The sequence below is a fragment of the Cupressus sempervirens genome, chromosome 8 (assembly GCF_028749045.1).
Source record: "Cupressus sempervirens isolate cs-2001-9-10 chromosome 8, ASM2874904v1, whole genome shotgun sequence".
In the NCBI taxonomy this organism is placed as follows: Eukaryota; Viridiplantae; Streptophyta; class Pinopsida; order Cupressales; family Cupressaceae; genus Cupressus; species Cupressus sempervirens.
Window position 1 is genome coordinate 678,565,620 of NC_143125.1, and position 23,232 is coordinate 678,588,851.

General features: G+C 37.8%; 1 protein-coding gene across 1 annotated transcript; it reads right to left on the minus strand.

Moving 5' to 3' along the window:
* Nucleotides 1-705: 705 nt before the first annotated feature.
* Nucleotides 706-9,480, minus strand: LOC149544263 (uncharacterized). Its single transcript, XM_089798755.1, has 2 exons — nt 8,964-9,480; nt 706-1,421 (listed from the first exon to the last, which is right to left on the minus strand). The coding sequence occupies exons 1-2, from the start codon at nt 9,366-9,368 to the stop codon at nt 993-995; spliced, it is 834 nt and encodes a 277-aa protein (XP_089654881.1). The 5' UTR covers nt 9,369-9,480; the 3' UTR covers nt 706-992.
* Nucleotides 9,481-23,232: the final 13,752 nt, after the last annotated feature.

Consider the following 23,232-nt stretch of genomic DNA (forward strand, 5'->3'; position numbering starts at 1 on the left):
TGGAAGTACAGATCTGAAATTGGAGTCACAGTGGTGGTCATGACAATGGAGGATGCCAGAGCCTCCTGTTTGAGATAGGAAGCAATGGAATGGAAGTTGGGGGAACTGGAGATGGGGGAAGGGGTGGGTTGATTGCAATTGTGTGAGGATGTGGAGTTTTGCTTATTCTTGAATAGTTCAACAGAGGAATAAGTCTGACCACAATACTACTTGTTCATAAAATATTTAGAGAACCAATATTCAGGATCATTAGACATTTCATTGCAGCTGATTATCTTAATAAAATATGAAACCATAGTTTAAAACAAAAATGGATGGAATTCCATATAGAAACAAACAAGTACCTCTGCATCTTAGCAGACATCGAGTATCAGAACTGTTAATTTAATCACCAGGTGCACAAACCTGCTATGTTAATCAGAGAACCCAATCCTGTAGGTCCTCAAGGCTTGAAGCTCAGTCAAGCTTGCCCCTATCACTACATCTACTTTAACAGGCAAGTGTTACACTTTCATGCGCTTGTCCGTAAAGAATATGCAATGCACCTCAAAAGGCAAGTCAGATGCATACACAGATAAGTAACCTATACATCCTAAATCTCATTGAGCAGTTTGCCACCTATAAAGGTGTAAAGTCAGCCAAAATCATAAATACTGCATCCATATTACATTGATTGATTTGACATCACAAAACTTGAAAAAGAAATCATAAAAAGGCATATTATATCGATTAATTCAAATTTTATTTGCATATGTATTCTTCATCATCTATAAGCCATATCCATCTGCTTGAAAAATTTGAACAAGAAAGAAATGAGAAGGATTCCTTCATCCTTCCACTAGGGAATTATTTGAACAGGCCACCATCTTTACAGAACTCAGATATCTGGAGCATGGCAGCATAGGTAGTATCTCCATCAGTTGAGCTCACTTTTCAAAGATCCTCAAGTACCAAGCCTCTGAAAGAACTTCAGTGCATTGCCAGAAGTTCATTTACTTGTCCTTGGATGAGAAAATGGTTTCATATGTCAGCTGAATAACTAAAACCACAATAAGTGTTGCATATAGCACAAGCTTTGGCCATTCTGTATGTCCCGATGAAATGGCATCAATTAATCCAAAGCTGAGCACAAATACCAGGAATAGATAAATATTTCTTCTGATGCTAGAATTGAGTGCTTGTTTTGTGGCCTTTTTGAGTATGTCAGCTTCTATTTGAATACTATTTCTTTTATCAGGTGGAATTTCCTTTAATTTTTTGTTGGGAGCATAAAGTTGCTGGAAGAAAAGACCTTCATTACGGCTTTCCCAACTTTGTTTCTCAAACCTGTCTATCTGTTGCTCCTTTATCTGTAGTTCAGCTCGTTCGGATGCAAGTTCCTCTTCACAAGCTCGGACTTCTTCTTCAACAGACTCCAGAACCTAACTTACCAATGTATATTAGTAAAGAATAGATGGTTTACTGGGTTAAGGGAGTAGAACTTATAAGCAGAATATTATTGGAACGTAAATCCCGATGCTTTTGGAAAATTCTCGATCTTCATTAGACAAGGACAGTATTTAAGATGAAGGCTCAAAAACAATATTAAAATATTGAAAAAGAAGATAAGGAAGATGAGAGCACTTTGTATTCTCTGGGAGGCAGAGTGTTTGTTGTGAAAATGTGCCTGAAAAGATGGTGCTTATTCATGGAATAGCTAATTACAGATGAACACAGATCTCAATCCCTACAATTTTTAATCTTCAACATCACCGGAGCACTTGCGATAACATAATAGCAAATACCACATCAATAATGATGTGACACATCTGTGTCATTTCAATAGAATCAGACTATCAGTTACATCAAATTCGTATCATTCAAGCTTGTGCAAGGCATTGATGATTAGGAAAGACATCAATCATCTGGTTTGAAAGATGAATCAATTCATATTTTTCAGGAAATATGTCTGTTTATGTGATTGCAACGGAAAGGTGGGATTTCGGCTAGCAAGCTCGTCCAGAAAGAGGAAAGCCAATAATTCATGTCTTAGAAGACTGCTGCTCATAGTGGAAAATATTCTGTGCTGTTAGTTCATGTTCTAATTCAGGTTTGGGTTCAGTAGTTATGTATTTTTTTTCAGAACTGCTACAGCTGAGTATACATATAGACTAAAATGAAAAACAAGTTATATTTACATAAATACATACATACGTACATGCATATATGCATACATATGTCTATGTATATATGGAAATGTTGCTACAAAATTGCAGACTTCAGAGGTTACAATAAACAATCAGTGGCGCTAAATGTGAGCATTTGTTGAACAAAGACTGCTGCGCTACCTGCATGAGGGATAAGTTTAGCTGCAATTCAATTATATTGTCAAAACTTTATGTCCTCTGACTCTGCATATCAAGTGCAATTGGTACTGAATAAATAGTAAATACTAAAATCTAGAGCCTAATGTGCAACCTATGAAGCTCGATTCAAGTAGCACATATATGATGCAAATTAAGCGTGTCATGGAAAAATGTGTCATGCACATTACTCTGAATCCATAGTTCAAAACAGGTTCATGCCTAGAAAAAACACTCGTGTGTACTTATGATTATGAGAAGGAAAAGTTGTGTAACTTGACAATAGCTGAGAAGAAACATTTATGAGAAGAAACTCAGAGAGTAAGAGCAATTAGTTGAATCCAAAGATAATTCAAAAAAATAAAAGCGTTTTTTACAGGGCTTGCCCAGGTTTCATACCTGGGACTGTGGGTTCATTCCAATTTTCAGGCTTGAAATGAATGCTGGCCATAGCCAGTGAAAAACGATATCCAGGACCAGTACAAGGTCTGCTTCAGTATGCTTAAGTCCCCAGAAACGGGCAAACTCAGTAGGATAACAAATACTCTACAAAGAGAATTTAAGAAGATAGTGAATAAATTGGATTCTTGTATGTTCCATAAATTTTGAAGGCGCTAAGATTTGAAGTGTTGGAATTTCATTTCAGTTTTGATCTGTAACTTATTTTTTTGTTGATTATGCAATTAATTTTGTTCTGAAACTGGTAGAATAAAAATATTAAATTCTAAGTTGTGTTTGTAATGAAAAGTGTAAGTGTTATATCTACACTTTCAACTAGATGAAAAGTTAACCATTAGTTGACTGCTGAACCAACTGAACCATCATGCTGTGAAGCCTAAAGGTTCACTCCCTTAACGAAATCTACACCTTCAATCCCCCTGCAATAATCTTTTGCAAACAAAACTTTGCAAATTACATGAAATTGGGAGTGAATTTTTAAACAAAATCCATGATGATCACTAACAAACCAACAGAGTAGAAAATTTCATTAATTGCCACCATAGATGGAAAACTCTCACTTGGCAAAAACATGCAAGCCCTAAAAAAAACTTGGGAAATTTTTGGCCAGTTTTTAAAGAAACTCAGAGAAAAACTTGGGGACCTTAAAACGGCTTAAATTTAATTAAAAATACTTTTTTTGCTGAAAAAATAACTAAATCCTCCTGCAAATAAGAAATGAGCTTCAAAAATGCAGTTTTTTTGCTTTTAGACGCTGAAAGAAATGCTGGTGAGAGCTTTTACTAAAAAATTGGTGATTTTTCGGTGAGTTTTGGCGAGTTTTTCTAAAAACTCGCCCTCCTTGACCTGCAATTTTTCTTTGGAAAACTTGCCAAGCTGAAAAACTTGGCAAGTTTTAACTACTCATTGAGTAGTCTGTGATTTTTTCATCTATGATTGACACAACTTAACTTCATACACCATACCCCAAGCCCAAAACCCATGTAGGCAATCTTTCTTCATTCCTTGTTTCTATAACATCTTCCTCTTTTCCAATGTGAATGTTTGTTCCTTCTATAAAGAAAGGGTATTACATCCACAAGTTACACCTTTCTTGACTCCAATTGTGCATGAGGGCATAAATCTCCCTCGTAAAGAGTGTTACACTGAAAAGGTTACAACTTACATGTGAATATCACTTCCCATTTGAGAACTACAAATATTTTTCAAAAGAATAAGTGAAGAATAACTGTAGTGTTATTGCTACTGCCCTATCTAACCTGTAAAAAGCCAACTCACTTCAATGTAGGACAGCCTGTTTTCAAGTTACTTCAATCAAATATATTGAGCATCTTGTCGTGATTACAACTGCTTAATACCCTGAAACTTTCTTAAACTACATTCTGAACTGCAATATTGACATTTTTATCGGTTCAGTTGTTTTAATTTTGCACACCGTTGGAATAGAATAAAACATTGTAGTCTTTTTTATTTAAAGACAAATTGCCAAGGACAACGTTTGACCAAATGTCATTAAAGAGTTGATGTTCTATCAAAGCATGTGGGACATAAGTAGAGGCTTGACTTCTGTTTTTTTACCTTTTCCAATGATGTAATACAAAATTTGCTAGTCAAAACCACACTTATGCAGGAGATAGTGAGTAAGTTTCTGCTGTTTACTACAAATTTACTGCACATATTTCTGGCGATAGAAAGGTTTCTTCCTCAAGAAAACAATGTGGATTCTAACAGTGACGATGGCAGATACCAAGATTTTGATTTTGAACTGGTGAGGCTTAGGGTTGAAATGTGAAACCACACTATCAGGATGCCATAGTAAATTTCAGCTGTGAAGAGAATCTTTAACAGGGGATATTCTTGATGTGAGTTTTGTTCCACTACAACATGCAGAATCAAATAATCAATGTTTCAGAGTGAAAAGTTAAACACCCACTGCTCTCTCAATTAAAGTCATCCCTCATGCTAAGCTTGCAATGTCAGATAATGCGATTACTTCAAGGTTCTATTAGTCGTGGATACTTTGATGATCCCCATTTTTCTCCACTCAGCAGTGGTTGGGTAGAAAGCCCATAGAATTGACAAAAATAGAACTGCATTTAACATATGATAAGATGAAAGAAGTTGAGGAGATTGAGGAGGAAGACTCATTCGGACAACCTCATGCATCTAGTGGGAAGCAAGTGGAACCAAGCAAGAGGAGGAAGAGTATTACAGGGGTCCCACCAAGGGAGCCACTAGCAAAGAGACAGAAGCATACAACTCCTCCATCCAAAGAAAGTACCACTTCGGGACAAGGAAGAACTCTGCAGTCCAAAGGAAAGGACGTACATCAGGAGATCTCTTCCAAATCAGAGGACAGTACAAGTGAGAGTTCTTCAGGTTATTTGCCTTCAAGTACCCCTGAATTAGGAGTGCTCTCCCCTGCAAATAATGATAATAACATGATGGTTGACATCAAGGAGTCTCCTCAAGATGGACAGATCCCACCTCCCGATGAGGGACCTAGTGAAAGTGTTGCAGTCCTTTGAGTTGAGATTCAAAAGGATAAGGAGACCCACCCCGAGTGGGAAGAAGGCGTGGCACCAGATTGGTTATGGGCTACCTTGTAGGATGAGCAGAACACTGTTGAAGAAAGACCAATCAATAACATTGAAGATCTCATTCAGTTAGAAGAGGAAGAAATTCAGCCGGTGGAGAGAATGGCATGGGTGATTAGAGATGACTTTGGGACTCGCAGAGTACAAATCACCATTCCAAAAGTGAGCAAAGCGAAGAATGATATGCAACCTCAGGATTACGAGATAGTGGAACATAATTTGAGGACCACTACAAAACAAATAGAGTATGAGGAGGCCAAAGAAGGTCTTGAGGCCATGAAGAAGAAAGTGGATAGAGAAATTGCAGAGAAGAACAACTACAAGGAGTAAAATCAAAGGCTGATAGCTTATTACTGGAATGCCCACACAACAATTCAGCAGATAGATCACACAGTTACACGACCACCCGCTCTTGAGAGGGGAGACATTGACAGTATGCAGAGTGCAAGAATCACACTTCAGGAGACTTGGTTTTGGGTGGACAAAGTTATACATGAAGGATTGGTATTCCTCCCAAAGTTAGAGGAATAGTTTCAAACACTTTAGCACTGAGAGATAGAATTCATGCTTTCATTAGTCTTTGGAATGAGTTTTAACTTATAAGAGAAAAAACTATACCTCATCTATAGGCTTTGATGGATACTCCTGAGCAACTATTAGTGTAGTGTAGGTGATTAAAGTAGAGAGAAAGCAAACACAGAGGTCTGGCACTTTACTTTTTCTCAAAAGCTGAAGGTTTTGGAGAAGATAAGGGATGATACTGCTCATTTTGGTATTTTAGTCCACAACATAGTTACAAATATTTCACGTACCATTGTGGCTGCATCCAATTTTGAGGGGATCGATAGAGAGAGGCTGAAAGTGTGAACATAAGCATTTTGAGTGAAAGATTGGGATATTTCCATCATGGGGAGAATGCTATCATCAGGATGGAGACCATGGAATGCCTCTCATCTCTTAAGAATCTCATGACTTCAGTGGAAGAAAAATGCAGTGAATTGGGAAAGCACCATTGTAGCAGCCAGGAACAAAATGAATATAGCAGGAGGAACATTGCTATACACCTACACCTCCAATGAATGAAATCAGCAATGTGGTCTCTAGATTCATTGGAGTGGCAAAGAGAGAGAGAAAGGAAATATCATTTTGGATTATTATTTGATGTAAGCCCATGTGTCACCTATTTTCTCATTGGGTAGTTGTCTAGGTGTCCAATTCTGATTTGCCTCACATTTGTGGCCTCTTTTGATTGGTTGGTACTTCAATAGAATTTTGCTATTGGTCTGTTTTGGGATACTTGAATCTCATTGGTCGATAAGGTGGAAACCCTAGTTAGGTTTCTAGGATTTAATTTGCGCCATTGATTCTAGTTTGATCTTGGTCGTCCGTTGTATTTGAGCTCCCTATATAAGGACTTCTCCTCTCGTTTGTAAAGGGGAGATGTTGGAGAATTGTTGCAAAGATAATGCTGAATTTGCTTCACTTATCATCGCTGTGTTTTATTACATGGTGATAGATGTGATCAAGTTTGTGTTATTGCATGGTTACCTTTATCCTCATTTAGAATAGATTTCATTTCAAAATTGTTTTCCATTTCAAGTTGTTGAGATAAAGCAGAATAGAATTTGTTTCAAGTAATTTAGTTTAGTTGAATGAAAGTAGTTGTGGATGTTCACTTGTATGATTCAAACAAACCCAGGCCACTAGCTTCTTAGAGATTGTAAGAGTGCCTTACATGGTCAGCCGATGAATTATTATACTTAACTTCAGTTGGTATTGAGTCTTTAATTTGCATGCATTTGATAGGATTGAAGAGGAGATGTAAATGTGCAAACCATTTGACTACATCTTAGAAGCTTGCACTAGGTGAGCTGAGTCCAAGCCATTCACAAGTCCTTGCATTCAAGATTAGGAATAGAAATAGTAGTCACTTTTGTAGTGGTGTTTTTCCCCTTTTCTTATTTTTAATTTTTTACTTTACTTTATTTTTAAGTTTTGGAGCATTGAACTTCCATGGTGTATTGGCTTTTATTTTTTATTTTAGTTTTTATTCGGGTTGGCCTTGTTAGGTAGGTGCACTCTTGCATTTTCTTCCCCTCTCTTTTTGATGGAGGTTAGTCTTCGTATTTTTAGTTTTTAATTTTTTAAAGTTTTTAGGCAGTGTTTTCAGTTCCCTTTGTTCATTTATTTAATTTCACCCTTTGAGGCTTATGGTTGACTATTTATATTATTTAACTGCCTTGTGTTCTTCTTCAACTTGCATACCTATTCTCTCTCCCTCCCCTTTATATATAACTGGTCTGCAACAGTGTATCATTCTCACTCTTTCAGCTCTCTCTTCATTGTGATGATGGATCACACTGTGATTAGAAACATTGATGCAGAAAACTCTTGCACAATCGAATCTAGAAACTGCATTATCAATAGAAACAGTAGTCGAGTATAAGAAAGTTAAATTATAAAATAATCATTGTACATTGTGAAGCCATATCTTTAGAAGTGCATTGTCATATCTTGAGCAACAGTGTACGTCCTTAAGTGTTTACCAGCATATCACATCATTTCACTGAGCAATTATCCAAGATTAATGGAACCTTGAAGTTATTGTATGATCTTACATCGCAAGCTTAGCATGAGGGATGACTTTATTCAAGAGATGATTGGGTATTTAATGTTTCACTGCAAAAAGTTGTGTATTTGATTCTACATGTTGTAATGGAATAAAACTCACATCAACGGGTATCACTAATTGCTAAGGCTAGATGATTTCCGTTACCTGGCAATTACAGCTAAGCAGAAAAGAAAACTATCCCAGCCCTACGATTAATAATGTCCGATTCTCTTAACTACATACCTGGCAAGAACAATATGGGCGTTGGCTCGCACTGAAGAAAGAGCCAGGCAGTATGGCTTTCAAGTGACATCATTACCAAAATGAGAACTTTCCTTGTTGGTGTGCATCACCTTTCCATAAGTTGACACTTGAAATACAATGGCAGTTACTTGCAGATATTTTTTTTTATAGATGCAAAATTAGTTTCTTGTTAGTACTTCATACCAGTTAGGCTCGATCTCAATTATCGAGCTATGAATAAAGTCCTTATAAGGTCCGATTCTGTTAACTACATACCTGGCAAGAAAAATATGGGCGTTGACTCGCACTGAAGAAAGAGCCAGGCAGTATGGCTTTGAAGTGACATCATTACCAAAATGAGAACTTTCCTTTTTGGTGTGCATTACCTTTCTATAAGTTGACACTTGAAATACAATGGCAGTTACTTGCAGATAATTTTTTTATAGATGCAAAATTAGTTTCTTATTAGTACTTCATACCAGTTAGGCTCAATCTCAATTATCGAGCTATGAATAAAGTCCCTTTCTACTTAATTCGCCCTTGAAAAAGTTGTTCTTAATGACAACCACCGTCAAGGCAAAGCACTTCTTGCCTTTTAGCAGATCCCTTCAATTTGAAATCCCGACTTCATCGACCATTTTCGCAAACCTAAGAAACACCTAAATCAAGGAAAAGAACAAAAGATGGACGAAGAATTAATGCATGGCATACCTTGAGCCCTGCCTCATCCAGATCTTTAATAGTGTTATCTGCAATTTGTTGGAGCTCAGAATTGGTCTTCTCAGCCATCTCTTTAAGATTGTCAGACTTCTCACTCAAAAAATCAGCCACCCTAATTTTCTGGGTCTCTAGGAATGCTATTTCGGCCAGCAAATCCTGTGTCCTCTCATTTCCCTCTCCATCTCTATTCCCAACTTTGACAACAATTCGCTCCGTCCATTTACCAGCAAGTACATATTCTCTTTTGGTTTGAAACAATATATGCCTTGTTTGTTTGGGTAGAACTTCGCGTCTGGAATTTCTTTGGGAGAACGATATGAAGGTGTTAGATGAAACTGATTGTAATCTCCACTGACATTGCCCCAAGCTGATGATGCATCCTAAGGCTACCCCCATTGCAAACTTTTATTTTTCGATGGTAAGAATGCTGATATGCATGCAGCAGGCGTTGGAACATTTGAACCAGTCATTTTTATTTGATTAGTGTGGGATGAAGTTTAATTAAAGGTTCCAGATATTTTCCCTCTTATCCCAGGTATTATTTAGCGCGACTGCTTTTAAAATATTTCTTTAATTTTATTAATAAACTAGCAATCGCATCTTAGTGTGCAATAGGTATGTCAAAGATAGAAAACAATCATGAATAAATCTATATATCTTTATTTGGCTCTCTATCTTTGTATCTCTCTAGATCTCTTTATCCATCTATCTCTAGCTACATCTCTGTATCTATCTAACTCTAGAGCTACAACTCTTCATCTTTTTCTACTATATCTCTTTAGGTCTATCTACCTCCATCTATCTATTTCTATAATTCTCTATTCATCTCCATCTTTTATATCTCTATCTATTGATAGAATTCCCTCCCTCTTATCTCATTCATTCCATGTCTACTACTTTGTATATGTATCTCCATTTCTCTTTGCATCTCCTTTGCACTCCTCACTATATTTCCTTCTATCCATATCTCTATCTGCATATACCTCCCTACATTTATATATCTCTATATGAATTCATGATCATTTATTTCAGAGATATTGGTTTGATACAATGAAAATATTGGTATTAGATATTTGGTGAGAAAAGAGGCAAATAATTTTTGAATTGGTACTTTTTTTAAAAAGATTATTTAGACAATTTTTATTCAAATTTTGATTAATTATTGTTCCATTTTTTAATCCTTTATTTGTTTTGTGTGTGTGTGTGTGTGTGTTTAGGTGAGGATTTTTAGGGATTTGAGGTAGAGAGGAGGGTAAATCATCTTGCTAGGTGAAAATGTCAAGGGTTTCATTGGAGTTGTATGTGTCAGTGTTGCTATTGTTTTTCTTTAATGGCAATCTTTTATTTATGTTGGAATACTGACCTGGCTTCCATAGTACATAGTTCCTATTATGAGAAGTTAATTTCATCAATGATTGAAAATTCTTGGCCGAGATCTATTGGAATGATGGAGATTTGATGAAATTAGTGTACATTAATTTGTTGGTGGCTGAATTATTTCAATTCACAAATCTTCAACACAATTATTTGTTGAACAGTCATTTGTCCAATCATCTTTCATGCTCCTATGATGCTTTAACCTCTCTTTACAATTAATTGAAGATATGTGAAAGGGGATATATATTTTGAAATTAGTTGAAAGGAGGTGCAATTTTATTAATGTAAGAGAGAACTATTTTTTATGGTAAGTAGTAGTAGTTATAAAATGAGTATTATAGAAATATAATATGAAATGTTTATTTCTCCCACCCACCCTCTTTTCATCTCTATTTGTTGATCTTCTTCTTCTTTTTATTTTTTAATTTTTCTATGCGTATGTCCTCTTCCCCCCTTATCTATCTCTCTTTTATTTTGAAATTATGGAAGTGTAAGTGAATGCGAGATATATAGAAAATGTAAGTAGAGATAGAGATGAAAAATTGTTAGGAACCTGTGTGTTCCTTCTGTTTATTTTGTTAGAGTAGTGTTGTTGGACGCATATGCTTTGTAAGTCGTCCCGTGAGTATATTTTATTATCCCACATGCATAGGTAGTATTACTTTTCTAGATCGTACCCAGTATATAAGAATAGGTTGAGGCCCTTGATGGGTACGGACGAATTTATTGTATTGAGCTTGCTCAAAGGAGGTTACCCCCTCGAAGTGGCCTGCGATCAGTAGATTCATTTTGAGTTCTGCTATCACTTGGTATTCTGTTATTTCGAGCATTCTCACGATATTGCTATAAGGAGGTTCTTCTCATCTGGTATCAGAGCACTCTCTTGGGCTTGCTGGGTGGAAATTACATCAAATTTTTTTTCTGTCGTGGCCTTCAGGTTCCTCTCACTTCTAATATCTCTTGTTATTGCCATAACTCTTTTCAGTTGTTCTAATTTTAGGGTTTGCCCTATCTTTTTCACCTAAATCTAATTTTAGGGTTTGCCCTATCTTTTTCACCTCTCATCCAATCGCCACCAAACTGAGCCACAAGATTCGATTCCTCATTTTGCTCCCTTATCCCTCTTGGACTGTTCGCCTCATTTCGCCTCCCTACCCTTGAAACCCTCATTTTTCTTTTTCCCTTGTCCCCAGGTAGTCTCCCACCACCCGTCGAACACCCATTTCCTATATGAGTTTTACCCAAATCCAAGTTTGCCGTAACTAAAAAAGTTTTTGTTTCTCATCTTCTAGCCATTCCAAAAAAAAAAAAAAAAAAAAAAAAAAAAACCTTGTTTTATGGTTGTTACGCGTACAGGAGCAAAAATCATGGAAGAGGAAATTGCATCCCTCAAAACCAAACTTCAAGATCTGGATGACAAAATTCTGGGTCTTAACTTTCAGCAGTCAGCCATGAGCCGAAACCATTCAGGAGACACTGGGTCCTCTTCTGGCAATTTCCGTGGACCAAAGCTTGATTTTCCACGCTTCGATGGTTCTGATCCGACTGGATGGATCTATAGGGCAGAGCAGTATTTCAGCTTGCATAATACTTTGGATAACCACAAAGTCCCCCTTGCATCTTTTCATTTGGAACATGAAGCTCTTCAATGGTTCCGTTGGTACATCAAGGCTAATGTAGGCCCAACGTGGAGCGAATTGTGCACCCTCATTTTGGAGCGCTTTGGCCCTAGTTCCTTTGATGATTTCACAGGAGCACTCACTAAACTGCGTCAAACAGGCACTGTAAGAGAATACCAGACAGAGTTTGAAAAATTAGCTAATCACACAGAGGGCTTGTCTGATGAATTCTTCCGTAGTTGTTTTGTCAGTGGTCTGAAGGATGCACTTCGCTCAGAAGTCAAAATGTTTCGACCTACTACAATGATGGAAGCCCTTGGGTTGGCTAAGTTAGCGGAAGACAAGATTAGTGCTCTACAACGCTCTAGATCTAATTTTGTTCCATTCAAAAATACAGGTTCTCACAACCCTCCAGTCATACCAGCTCCCAGAACTACTCCGATCAAGCACTTGTCTGAAACAGAGATGCGAGTCAGGCGAGACAAAGGGCTTTGTTATAATTGTGATGAGAAATGGTCTCGGGGCCATAGATGTGTTCAGCAAAAGCTCTATCTCTTGGATGTGGATTCTCCACCGGAACTGGAAGAATATGTAGATGCTCAGGAAACAGTGGATGATGAGGTTGAGCCTCACCAGCCTGAACCTCCTTCACCAGAAGCTCCACCAGAGATATCTGTCCATGCTTTGGCAGGAGTCACTACTCCACAAACCATGCGGGTCCAGGGTTTCTTCAAGAAGATCCCTCTTACTATACTCATTGATTCTGGTAGCACTCATAACTTCATTGATCCACGAATAGCCAAACAGGCTGATTGCTTTATCCATCCCTGCTCTAGCTTTGAAGTCATGATTGCCAATGGGGGCACTTTACCTTGTAAAGGGAAATGTCGCAATGTGCGTCTCTCTATTGGAGATTATAACATGCGCTCTGACATGTTTGCCTTACCCTTAGGTGGTTGTGATGTGGTTTTGGGTGCCCAATGGTTACGCACTCTTGGCCCCATTCTCTGGGATTTTGCTGAACTTTGGATGCAGTTTTCAGCCGAGGGGCACCAACACACTTTGAAAGGCTTACAACCAGGGTCTCTCAGCATCATCAGTTCACACCGTATGGAAAAACTTCTTAAGAAGAATTCACATGGTGTCATCGCTCAGCTCCATTCCATTCAGATGCAGCCATCAGCAGTCTCTAGCACTCCTGCCGATCTCCAACACATTTTGGACACGTATTCTGGTATATTTGCTGAACCTGTGGGATTACCTCCTTCTCGTCCAGAGGACCACCGTATTCAGCTCCTTCCTGGCAGTGTTCCGCCCAACATCAGGCCCTACCGCTACCCATTTCATCAGAAGACCGAAATCGAGATACTTGTCCGTGACTTACTGAAGCAAGGTATTATTCGCCCTAGTACCAGTCCCTTTTCTTCTCCAGTTCTGCTTGTTCGCAAAAAAGATGGGTCATGGCGACTCTGCATTGATTTCCGAGCACTTAATCATCTCACTATAAAGGACAAGTTTCCCATTCCAGTTGTTGATGAACTTCTTGATGAACTTCATGGGGCTCATTTTTTCTCCAAGTTAGATCTTCGTTCTGGGTATCATCAAATTCGGGTTCATGAGGAGGATATACCTAAAACTGCCTTCCGCACACATGATGGTCACTATGAATTTTTAGTCATGCCCTTCGGCCTCACGAATGCTCCTTCAACATTTCAGGCAGTGATGAATAACATATTTCGACCATACCTCCGGAAATTCATTCTAGTCTTCTTTGATGATATCCTCATATATAGCAAAACTTGGGCTGAGCATCTCCATCATCTGGAGCTTGTCTTGCAACTTCTCTCTGATCATCAACTCTGTGCAAAACTATCTAAATGTGTGTTTGGCCAGGAGGAAGTGGAGTATCTCGGGCATATTGTTGCACACCATGGAGTGCGGGTGGATCCTACAAAAATAGATGCCATGAAAACTTGGCCGCATCCTAAAACTCTCAAGAGCCTTCGGGGTTTTTTGGGGTTGACTGGCTACTACCGCAAGTTTGTCAAAGATTACGGGAAAATTGCAGCACCATTGACAGCTCTGTTAAAAAAGGATGCCTTCTCCTGGACCCCTGTTGCTGAGACTGCATTTGAACAACTGAAACAGGCTATGTGCAGTACACCTGTTCTCGCGATGCCAGATTTTTCCAAACCCTTCACTATTGAGAGTGATGCTTGTGGCAATGGATTGGGTGCTGTTCTCCTGCAAGATGACCATCCTATTGCGTTCACTAGCAAAGCCCTCTCTGGTAAGAATCTAGCCCTCTCTACTTATGAAAAAGAAATGATGGCTATTTTGCATGCTGTACAGAAGTGGCGGCCATACCTCTTAGGGAGTCATTTTTGCATCAGAACCGATCACCAAAGTCTGAAATACTTCCTGGAACAACGGGTATCCTCTCCTACACAACAGAAATGGGTCAGCAAACTCATGGGGTATGATTATGAGATCACCTACAAGAAGGGTAAGGAGAATATTGTGGCAGATGCTCTTTCTCGCACATTTGATAATCAAGCTTCCCTTTCCGCTATTTCTATGCCCATTCCCAATTGGTTAGCGTCTGTTCAGCAGGGCTATGACAATGACTCTTCTTTATCTCAAATCATTCACCAGCTAGCCAATAATCCTTCTGCTATACCACATTACTCTTGGGATGGTGCTTCTCTTCGATACAAGGGTCGGCTAGTGCTTCCTCAGAACCCAGCTCTACATCAGGCTATTTTTTATGAACTCCATGCTTCTCCTTCAACAGGGCACTCAGGCTTCCTCAAAACTTATGAGCGAGCAAGGAGAAACTTCTTTTGGAAAGGGATGAAACAGACGATTCAACAGATGGTGGCTGCATGTGATACTTGCCAACGCCACAAGGGTGAAACGACCCTCCTTCCTGGCTTGCTCGAACCATTGCCCATCCCTACACGGATTTGGACTGATATTTCTATGGATTTCATTGAAGGGCTTCCTAAATCCGGTGGCAAGACAGTGATCTTGGTTGTGGTTGATCGTATCTCGAAATATAGTCATTTTTGTGCCCTCAGCCACCCCTATACTGCCTCCTCTGTTGCACAAATCTTCATGGACCAGATATTTCGTCTTCATGGACTCCCTTCTTCCATTGTCTCTGATCGTGATGCAACTTTTACCAGTCATTTTTGGACTGAACTGTTTCAGAAAACTGGCACCAAACTGAAGATGAGTTCGGGCTATCACCCACAAACTGATGGTCAAACTGAAATTGTCAATAAATGCTTGGAAACTTATCTTCGTTGCTTCACTTCCGAGCAGCAACATCAGTGGGCCAAGTGGCTCCCTTTAGCTGAATGGTGGTACAATACCTCTTACCACACTGCCTCTAAAATGACTCCATATGAAGCAGTCTATGGTCAGGCACCTCCAGTGCTCCTTCCCTACACTCCCAACAGCTCACCAGTCCAGGCAGTTGACATAGTTCTCCGCAGCAGGGATCAGATTCTTCGTACCTTACAGGATAATCTTCACATGGCCCGTAATCGGATGAAACAGCAAGCAGATCAACACCGTTCTGAGCGATCATTTCAAGTTGGGGATATGGTTTTTCTTCGTCTACAGCCATACAAACAATCCTCCCTAAAGCTGAAAGGGCGTCATAAGCTGGCCCCAAAATTTTATGGGCCTTATAAGGTTCTACAGAAGATTGGTTCAGTTGCTTATAAACTGGAACTTCCTCCTTCTTCCCGCATTCATCCAGTCTTTCATGTTTCTTGTCTAAAGAAAGTTCTGGGTACCACTGTCAGAGCACAAACTACTCTCCCTGAAATGGATACGGAAGGATCCATTATCCTGGAGCCGGTGGCAATCATTGACCAGCGCACTCGCCAGCTTCGCTCTCGCTCCATCTCTGAGGTCTTGATTCAGTGGCATGGCATGCAACCAGAGGATGCTACCTGAGAACCCCTTCTTCAGATTCAACAACAATTTCCACACCTTAAGCTTTGAGGACAAAGCTTTTTTCTAAGGGAGAGGGGATGTTAGGAACCTGTGTGTTCCTTCTGTTTATTTTGTTAGAGTAGTGTTGTTGGACGCATATGCTTTGTAAGTCGTCCCGTGAGTATATTTTATTATCCCACATGCATAGGTAGTATTACTTTTCTAGATCGTACCCAGTATATAAGAATAGGTTGAGGCCCTTGATGGGTACGGACGAATTTATTGTATTGAGCTTGCTCAAAGGAGGTTACCCCCTCGAAGTGGCCTGCGATCAGTAGATTCATTTTGAGTTCTGCTATCACTTGGTATTCTGTTATTTCGAGCATTCTCACGATATTGCTATAAGGAGGTTCTTCTCAAAAATAGAGATAAAGGAAAAATAAATCTATTTAAAAAATCTGAAAATTCTATACACATAATTTATTATTTATATTACATTCATAATATAAAATAATAATTATTAAATCTTTTAAATAATAAAATTATAAGCAATTTGAAATATATAGATATCATATATATCATAAATAAAAACTGAAAATCTAATGTTTAAATTATTTTCTAAAAAAATTACAATACTCAATAATAAGTTGAACTGTAAGTATACACTATGATATGACAACTAAAATTTAAAAAATGTAAAATAAATAAATTTCAAAGTTTATAATTTAAAAATAAAATGTAGTAGGTAAAATCTCAAATCGCTATTATTTAGTTCCCTACTTCCTCTTTATTTAGCTTTTTGCCAACGTAACCCTCTTTATTGGGACTAAAATTATCAAGTGATGGGTAAAGTATTAGAGAACTAGTTTAGCTCTGCTGGTTTGCTCCAATCTCTGGAACAACTGGCAATATATGGAGGTAAAATGCAAATGCTACCGAACAATTTTGGCAAAGTTGAGTAATTTGCGATATCCCATCGTTGTAAATGGAGAAACTGCCATTCAATGCCATTTTTACACCTCCCTCACGCATCTGACCTCGTCCTTCATTTCCCTTCACAAATAATCACTTTTCTCCTTCCCCTTCCCCTTCCCATTCATCCTTCCACATGTTGGATCACCGAGTTTTTTCACTATTACTATGCCACAACTTTCATACACCTGCATCATTCCAGTCTGCTTTCTACCAAGACTTTATAGGTGAGTCTGTCACAGTACGTCATTCGCTGAAAATGATGAAAAGGTGAAAGTCGATCGACGCTTCATGTTGCTTCAATGGTAGTCATTCCCTCTAAAAGATTTATGGTCATTGGATTCAAAATTTAGCTCCTCAATCTCAAATAGGGAAACGCCTTCGGCGTAATTAATAATAATTCAAATAATATCTTTATTAATTTAACTGAAACAATGTAAGAGCAATTAATACAAATAAAACTAAGTGTTATAAACACTTTGATACAATCTATATTAGATCTAGAGAAAAGAATTCTAAAATCACAATAAAAAGCAAACGATTATATTATGAAGTATTTATCTTAAATTTTGAACTTTAGTATACACAACAATTATGAAGGTGTGAGTGAGGGGGCAGGGGAGGGGGGTGGGTGCGGTGGGTGGGGTGGTGGGAGGGAGGGGGATTTTAAATTTTTGATGAACTTTATTGTTTGAAAAATTCGCCAAAGCAAAGACTTTTCCATATGTTAAAAAAAAAAGATGTCTCCTAGAGTTTGATATATTATTGCTTTCAAGAACAAAGTGTTTCATGACTTCTTTCCAATACAACACATAACCAAAATAGTTTAAAATATTTTAAAATAAGTAGTTCATTTCCTTTGTGCTTGTGAACTATCCCAAAAGGTATAATTCAAGCTCTCATTATGCTAGTATAAAGGACATAAGTAACAAACTCAACCATCTTACATGTCAATCTATCACCCATAAGCAATTCAAAGTGCAAGACTTTTCAAGTCAGAACTTGAGCATTAGCCTTGGATTTAGATCTCCCTACTTGATCACAACCTTCTTCATAAATTTTCATTGAGCTTTCATTGAATTGTTTCTTATTTAACTTTGGATTCAAGGACATAGAAGGTGTTGTTATGTAGAGCCTAATCAGGCTCAAAGGCTAATTTTTCCTCACTTCCATTGGTGTGGTTTCCCCCTTTATTTTTCTACAAAAGTTTGGGGGTAACACCCCCATTACATGGTCATGTAAAAACCCGAACTTGCTCCCAATTTGAATTAAAGATACACAAACTCTTATTTGCAATATTTAATTGTTTTCCAATTTATATTGAATTTTCTCCAGTTGATAAGTGATAACAATTACATGAAGTTTGAAATAATATAATGAATTCTGACTATAATTGGAAATAGATTCTTTGCATTTAATATGAAGAACAACAAATCATAAATATATATTTTAACAATGGCACCTGGTTGTAGGTAACTTTCCAAATCACACCACCCAAAATGACTTCCCTTACTACCAAATTCAACTACAGTGGTTGATATACTTGGTCATCCTCAACCAATGCAAAACACTGGGGTAGTTGATGTGCAATGGGCTGTACTCCCTTAATATATCGACACATTGCCAACATGTATTGCATGCTGCCAACATGTACCGTAGGATTGCAAATTGCCAATGTGACTAAAGGTTGGACTCCCCACATGTGTGGCAATATATTGCAAATCTTGAAACCAATGTCATCCAGCTCTTTGGTAGTTGAATTTAGACTCCAGCTTGCCCAGGCAAGTATTACTATATGGGACACTGTCACTCAATGTTAATGGATAGCCTTCAATAACAAATCAAATTTCCAAAATGTCATCTCCAAAATGGATGAGCAAATCTGATTCTCCTCATTATCCAAGTAGTAATCAAAGACCAATCTCCAAGACACAGAATACACATAAGGAGCAAACGAATATCCAATCCACTATAATTCAGTAGTGGAATGAAAAACACTTCTCAACTATAGTAATGAACAGTAGAGAAGTTAGGCAATCTTAGTTATACCTTAGTAGCTAAATTGCTAGTGCAATTCTCAGAATTTCCAACCCTTATACATAGCAAGGGCACACAGTTAAGAACCTAGGAGAAAGCCACAAAGGTACAAAATCAAATATAAATTCAAGCATTCTTTTCCCAATAAAATGAGCTCTCATTTATAAGATTTCATTGGCAGAAGTTTCCATAAAACTCCACTTTAAAAATCATGGAAGTTTCCCAAAAGAACTCAACACTAGAAACTTTCCAACTTACTTTTTAGAAATATCACTTAAGGTCATTATTATAATAATATAAACATTATAATAATAATGCAACTCAATGAATAATAACTAAATAAGAGCTCATGCAATTTTAACCTGATTAATTGCAGGTGATGACCAACTACTAAGCCATCTACTGTGCTGCCAAAAATAACAACTACTAAAAATAGACTTGCTAAAAATAGTAAATCCATAACTGAGATCCCCAAAACAACCTGTCAGCTCATGAGGGTTGCTATGGTGAACTGGCTCGGCCAACTGTAGGAACCTGCTAAAAATCAGGACATTACAATCCTCCCTCCCTAAGATTGCTTGTCCCCAAGCAATCCTAGAGAAAAATGAACACACAATCCACCTAGATTCCAAAGGTAGAATTTTTTTTGTGTACCATCCTTGTTGTGTACATGCAACTCTTGTAGCACCAACACCCAAATAAAGGACACCAACATCATAATCATTTGAAAAATGACTTGAGGTGTTGATGAAGGCAACAACCCATTGGAACTCAACGCAATTAAAATACCAACTCTATCAATACCCGAGTCCCCATCAAACTGATACTCATAGCCAACTGCATTCTGGAGATGGTGAAAACCATAGGTACCCAAAACACTACCACCAACTCCACCCTCTATCAAACTATCTTGGGTGTGTAAAGATTGTAAGGGGTCAAATTTGTAGCTATCAATCCTATTTGTGAAGGATGGTGCTAACCAATCCCATAATGGATGGTAAGAAACTAGAGCCAACCCATACTGACATGAAACCAAATCCTCTACCTATGGGCAAAAATAAAAGTGATGAGCACTCCTCAAAGTGTGATGTCAATAAAAACTGCCAATCTCTATCAAGGGCTCATCAGTATCAATCTGGGAATCAAAAGATGACTCTAATCTCTAACTCTAAACTACTAGTTTGCTAGGAAATTGTGGCCAATCCTCTCAGCAAACCCAACCTTGAAATCCCCATTGGGAAGCATTATAGCCAAGGTCTCTATAATCCTCCCCACCAAATGTCGTATAGCATGAGAGCTCCAAATGAAAGTACCCTCAAATACTCTGTAAGAATCCTCCCTCACATCTAAACTCTCTAAAAGATACTCCATTAAGGCCTATGTGCAGTAGAAATTATATGTGGAAGCATCCACCTACTCCCTTGCGATCCATAGCTGATCCCTCTGAAAATATGGAAACGCCAACTATCCAATGCTATCAGTTGTATGAGATGAAGAAATAGATTCGCTTCCAACAAAAGTAAGAAAATCATCATGAGAGCTCATCTCTAGCGATACTCTTAACTCTTTCATACCTACTACACCCATTTCCTAGATGGATGTGTTGATGACATCATCATGTCCCTCATCCCCAATCATGGAAGCAAACTCATCACCAACCAAAATATGCAACTGAACTAGATTTGGGGTTGGTGTGGTTTGAACATGCTCCAACTTCACAATCACCTCATCCAATCATGACTATGACTCTTGAAGAGCCAACTAAGTACACTGAAGAGAGTCCACATTCACTTCAAGCTCTTGGATGAGCTCAACCACCTCCTCCTCTTTCTTTAGAAATGTATCATAATAGGTGCTACCCCACTCTAGAAGGTAATCCCTATCAACAATTAGTTGTGAATAGTTATGCTTCAAGATCTTGATAGCCTCTTGATGTACATGAACCTCTGCTAGAGAAAGACTACTATCACCATGCTCATCAGACATTGGAGCACCCAACCAAATGTAGCCAACATCTGACAGATCACATCATAATGCTTGAAAGCTAAAGAGATGTCACTATCACTCACCTTCAGCTGACAAGTCACATGATGCCTCTATAACCCTTGACTCCTATGCAAGCTCCTTGTCTCACTAATTGCACTACGATAGAAACTGAATAAGAACTACCCACCACAAGATCAATCACTACATGTATACTATCAACCTCACACAAATTTGCATCTGAGATACAACTACTATGTACCTCAATCAACTCCTCATCTAAAGTAATGGAAGCCATCACAATATCAATAGCCCCACATGTCTTAACTTCCACCTCAAAAGATAGATCTTATAAACATTGGTCCTAGGACCCATCCAAAACCTCCTCGAGGTCATCAACTTATACCTGGCAAGGGATATCATACCAAGTGTAGCTCATAACATCATCGAACAGATAATCAAATGTGTCTATACTATCTACATCAACATCTCCCAATAAAGCCTCAACTGCTGACACTTGACTTTGCACACATGATTCAATGTCAGGCTATAAATTAATAATTCTAGAGCATGAACCCACATCTATTGACTCTGATGTAATACCTAGATCACCAACATCATAGCTAGTTGACTCCATATTTGCCTTGGTCCCACCTAAGGAAGCAACTTCCTCCTTTACTGGAGTAACACTATAGTATAAGTCGCCAATAAAAACTCCCTCCTCTAGTGAGTCTAAAAAGTTAGTGACAACTACATCATCAACTGCCTCTGAACTAACCATAGCAACTACGTTGGGAGCCTCAACCTGCTAAAGCTCAGTGTTGTTATCCATCATAGGTACCAACACATCCACATGTCCTTATGAAATGAGTTCATCATCAGCATCATGGACACCTGTCGGGAAAACTTGAGCCTCCTTCCCTGCAACCTTGATATCAACCTTCTAAAGGCAGAAACCATATACCTCACTACCCTCTCAACTATCCTGGACCCAACAAGCTCTCCGCCAGCCTCTATTGATGAAGCTTAAGTTTCTCCAAACTCTCCTACAAAGCATTTATTTTTACACTAACTTTCTCATTACTCCACTGACTTCTAGAACTATCAGTCCTATGTTTGTCCATAACTAGAGAAATAAAGTGTTGGTTACTCTAGTAATTAGATCTAAAAATCTTCAAAGTCGGCAACAAACAAAATTAAGACTGACCCTAATTCTTGGAGGTTGGCAAGAAACTGCTCTAATACCACTATAAGAACCCAAACTAGCTCTCAATTTGAATTAAAGATACATAAACTCTTATTTGCAATATTTAATTATTTTCCAGTTTATATTAAATTTTCTCCAGTTGATAAGTGATAATAATTACATGAAGTTTGAAATAATATATTGAATTCTGAGTATAACTAGAAACATATTCTTTGCATTTAATATGAAGACCAACAAATTAGAAATATATATTTTAATAATGAAACTTGGTTGTAGGTAATTTACCAAACCATGCCACCCAAAATGACTTCCCTTATTGCTAAACTCAGCTGCAATGATTGATATCCTTGGCCATCCTTAGCAAATGCAAAACACTGGAGTAGTTGACGTGCAATGTATCATGCCCAAAATATAGGGGCAAAAACACACAAAACAATTTTTTTTATTTTAAAGTGATAATAGGATTAAATGTAATACATAAGTATTCAGACAGAATTACTTAACTTCCTCACACTCATGTAAAATTATGAAATTTAAGTACAAATCAAATGCGAATTTTCTTAACATATATATAAATCTTAAATTGCATAACTTGATATATATCATTATGTTATCTAATTAACCTCAATCAAAGGGATATGATTACGAAACATACGAATGTCGCAGGAAGAGTGAAACATCATTTCATCCATTTTCAAGTAAACATATGTAAAAATTGAAATACCAGAAATATCATATGCAAGAATATTACTCAATTTTCTTATCAACATACATGATCCAATCATTTATCATTTATTTTATTGAACCACCTAATTCAAGGGCTCCACCGGGAAACAACCAGAAAGAAAACTTGACATCGTAGCCATTTCCATAATAAGTTTAAAAATAACTTTTTTTTACACAGGATTTCTATCCTGAGGAGAAATCTCCCAACATATTTGAATTCAATAACAATTTTGAATTTCTTGCTTGGCTCCACAATAGGGTAGCCTTTTGAAAAAATTGCAACACATCAAGGTGATCATGGAGAGAATGAAAACTAATCAGGAGACAACTAGTCTTAACAAGAAGACAATTTCAAACATTCACTCCCATCTAGGTTTGCACAATAGGTTCG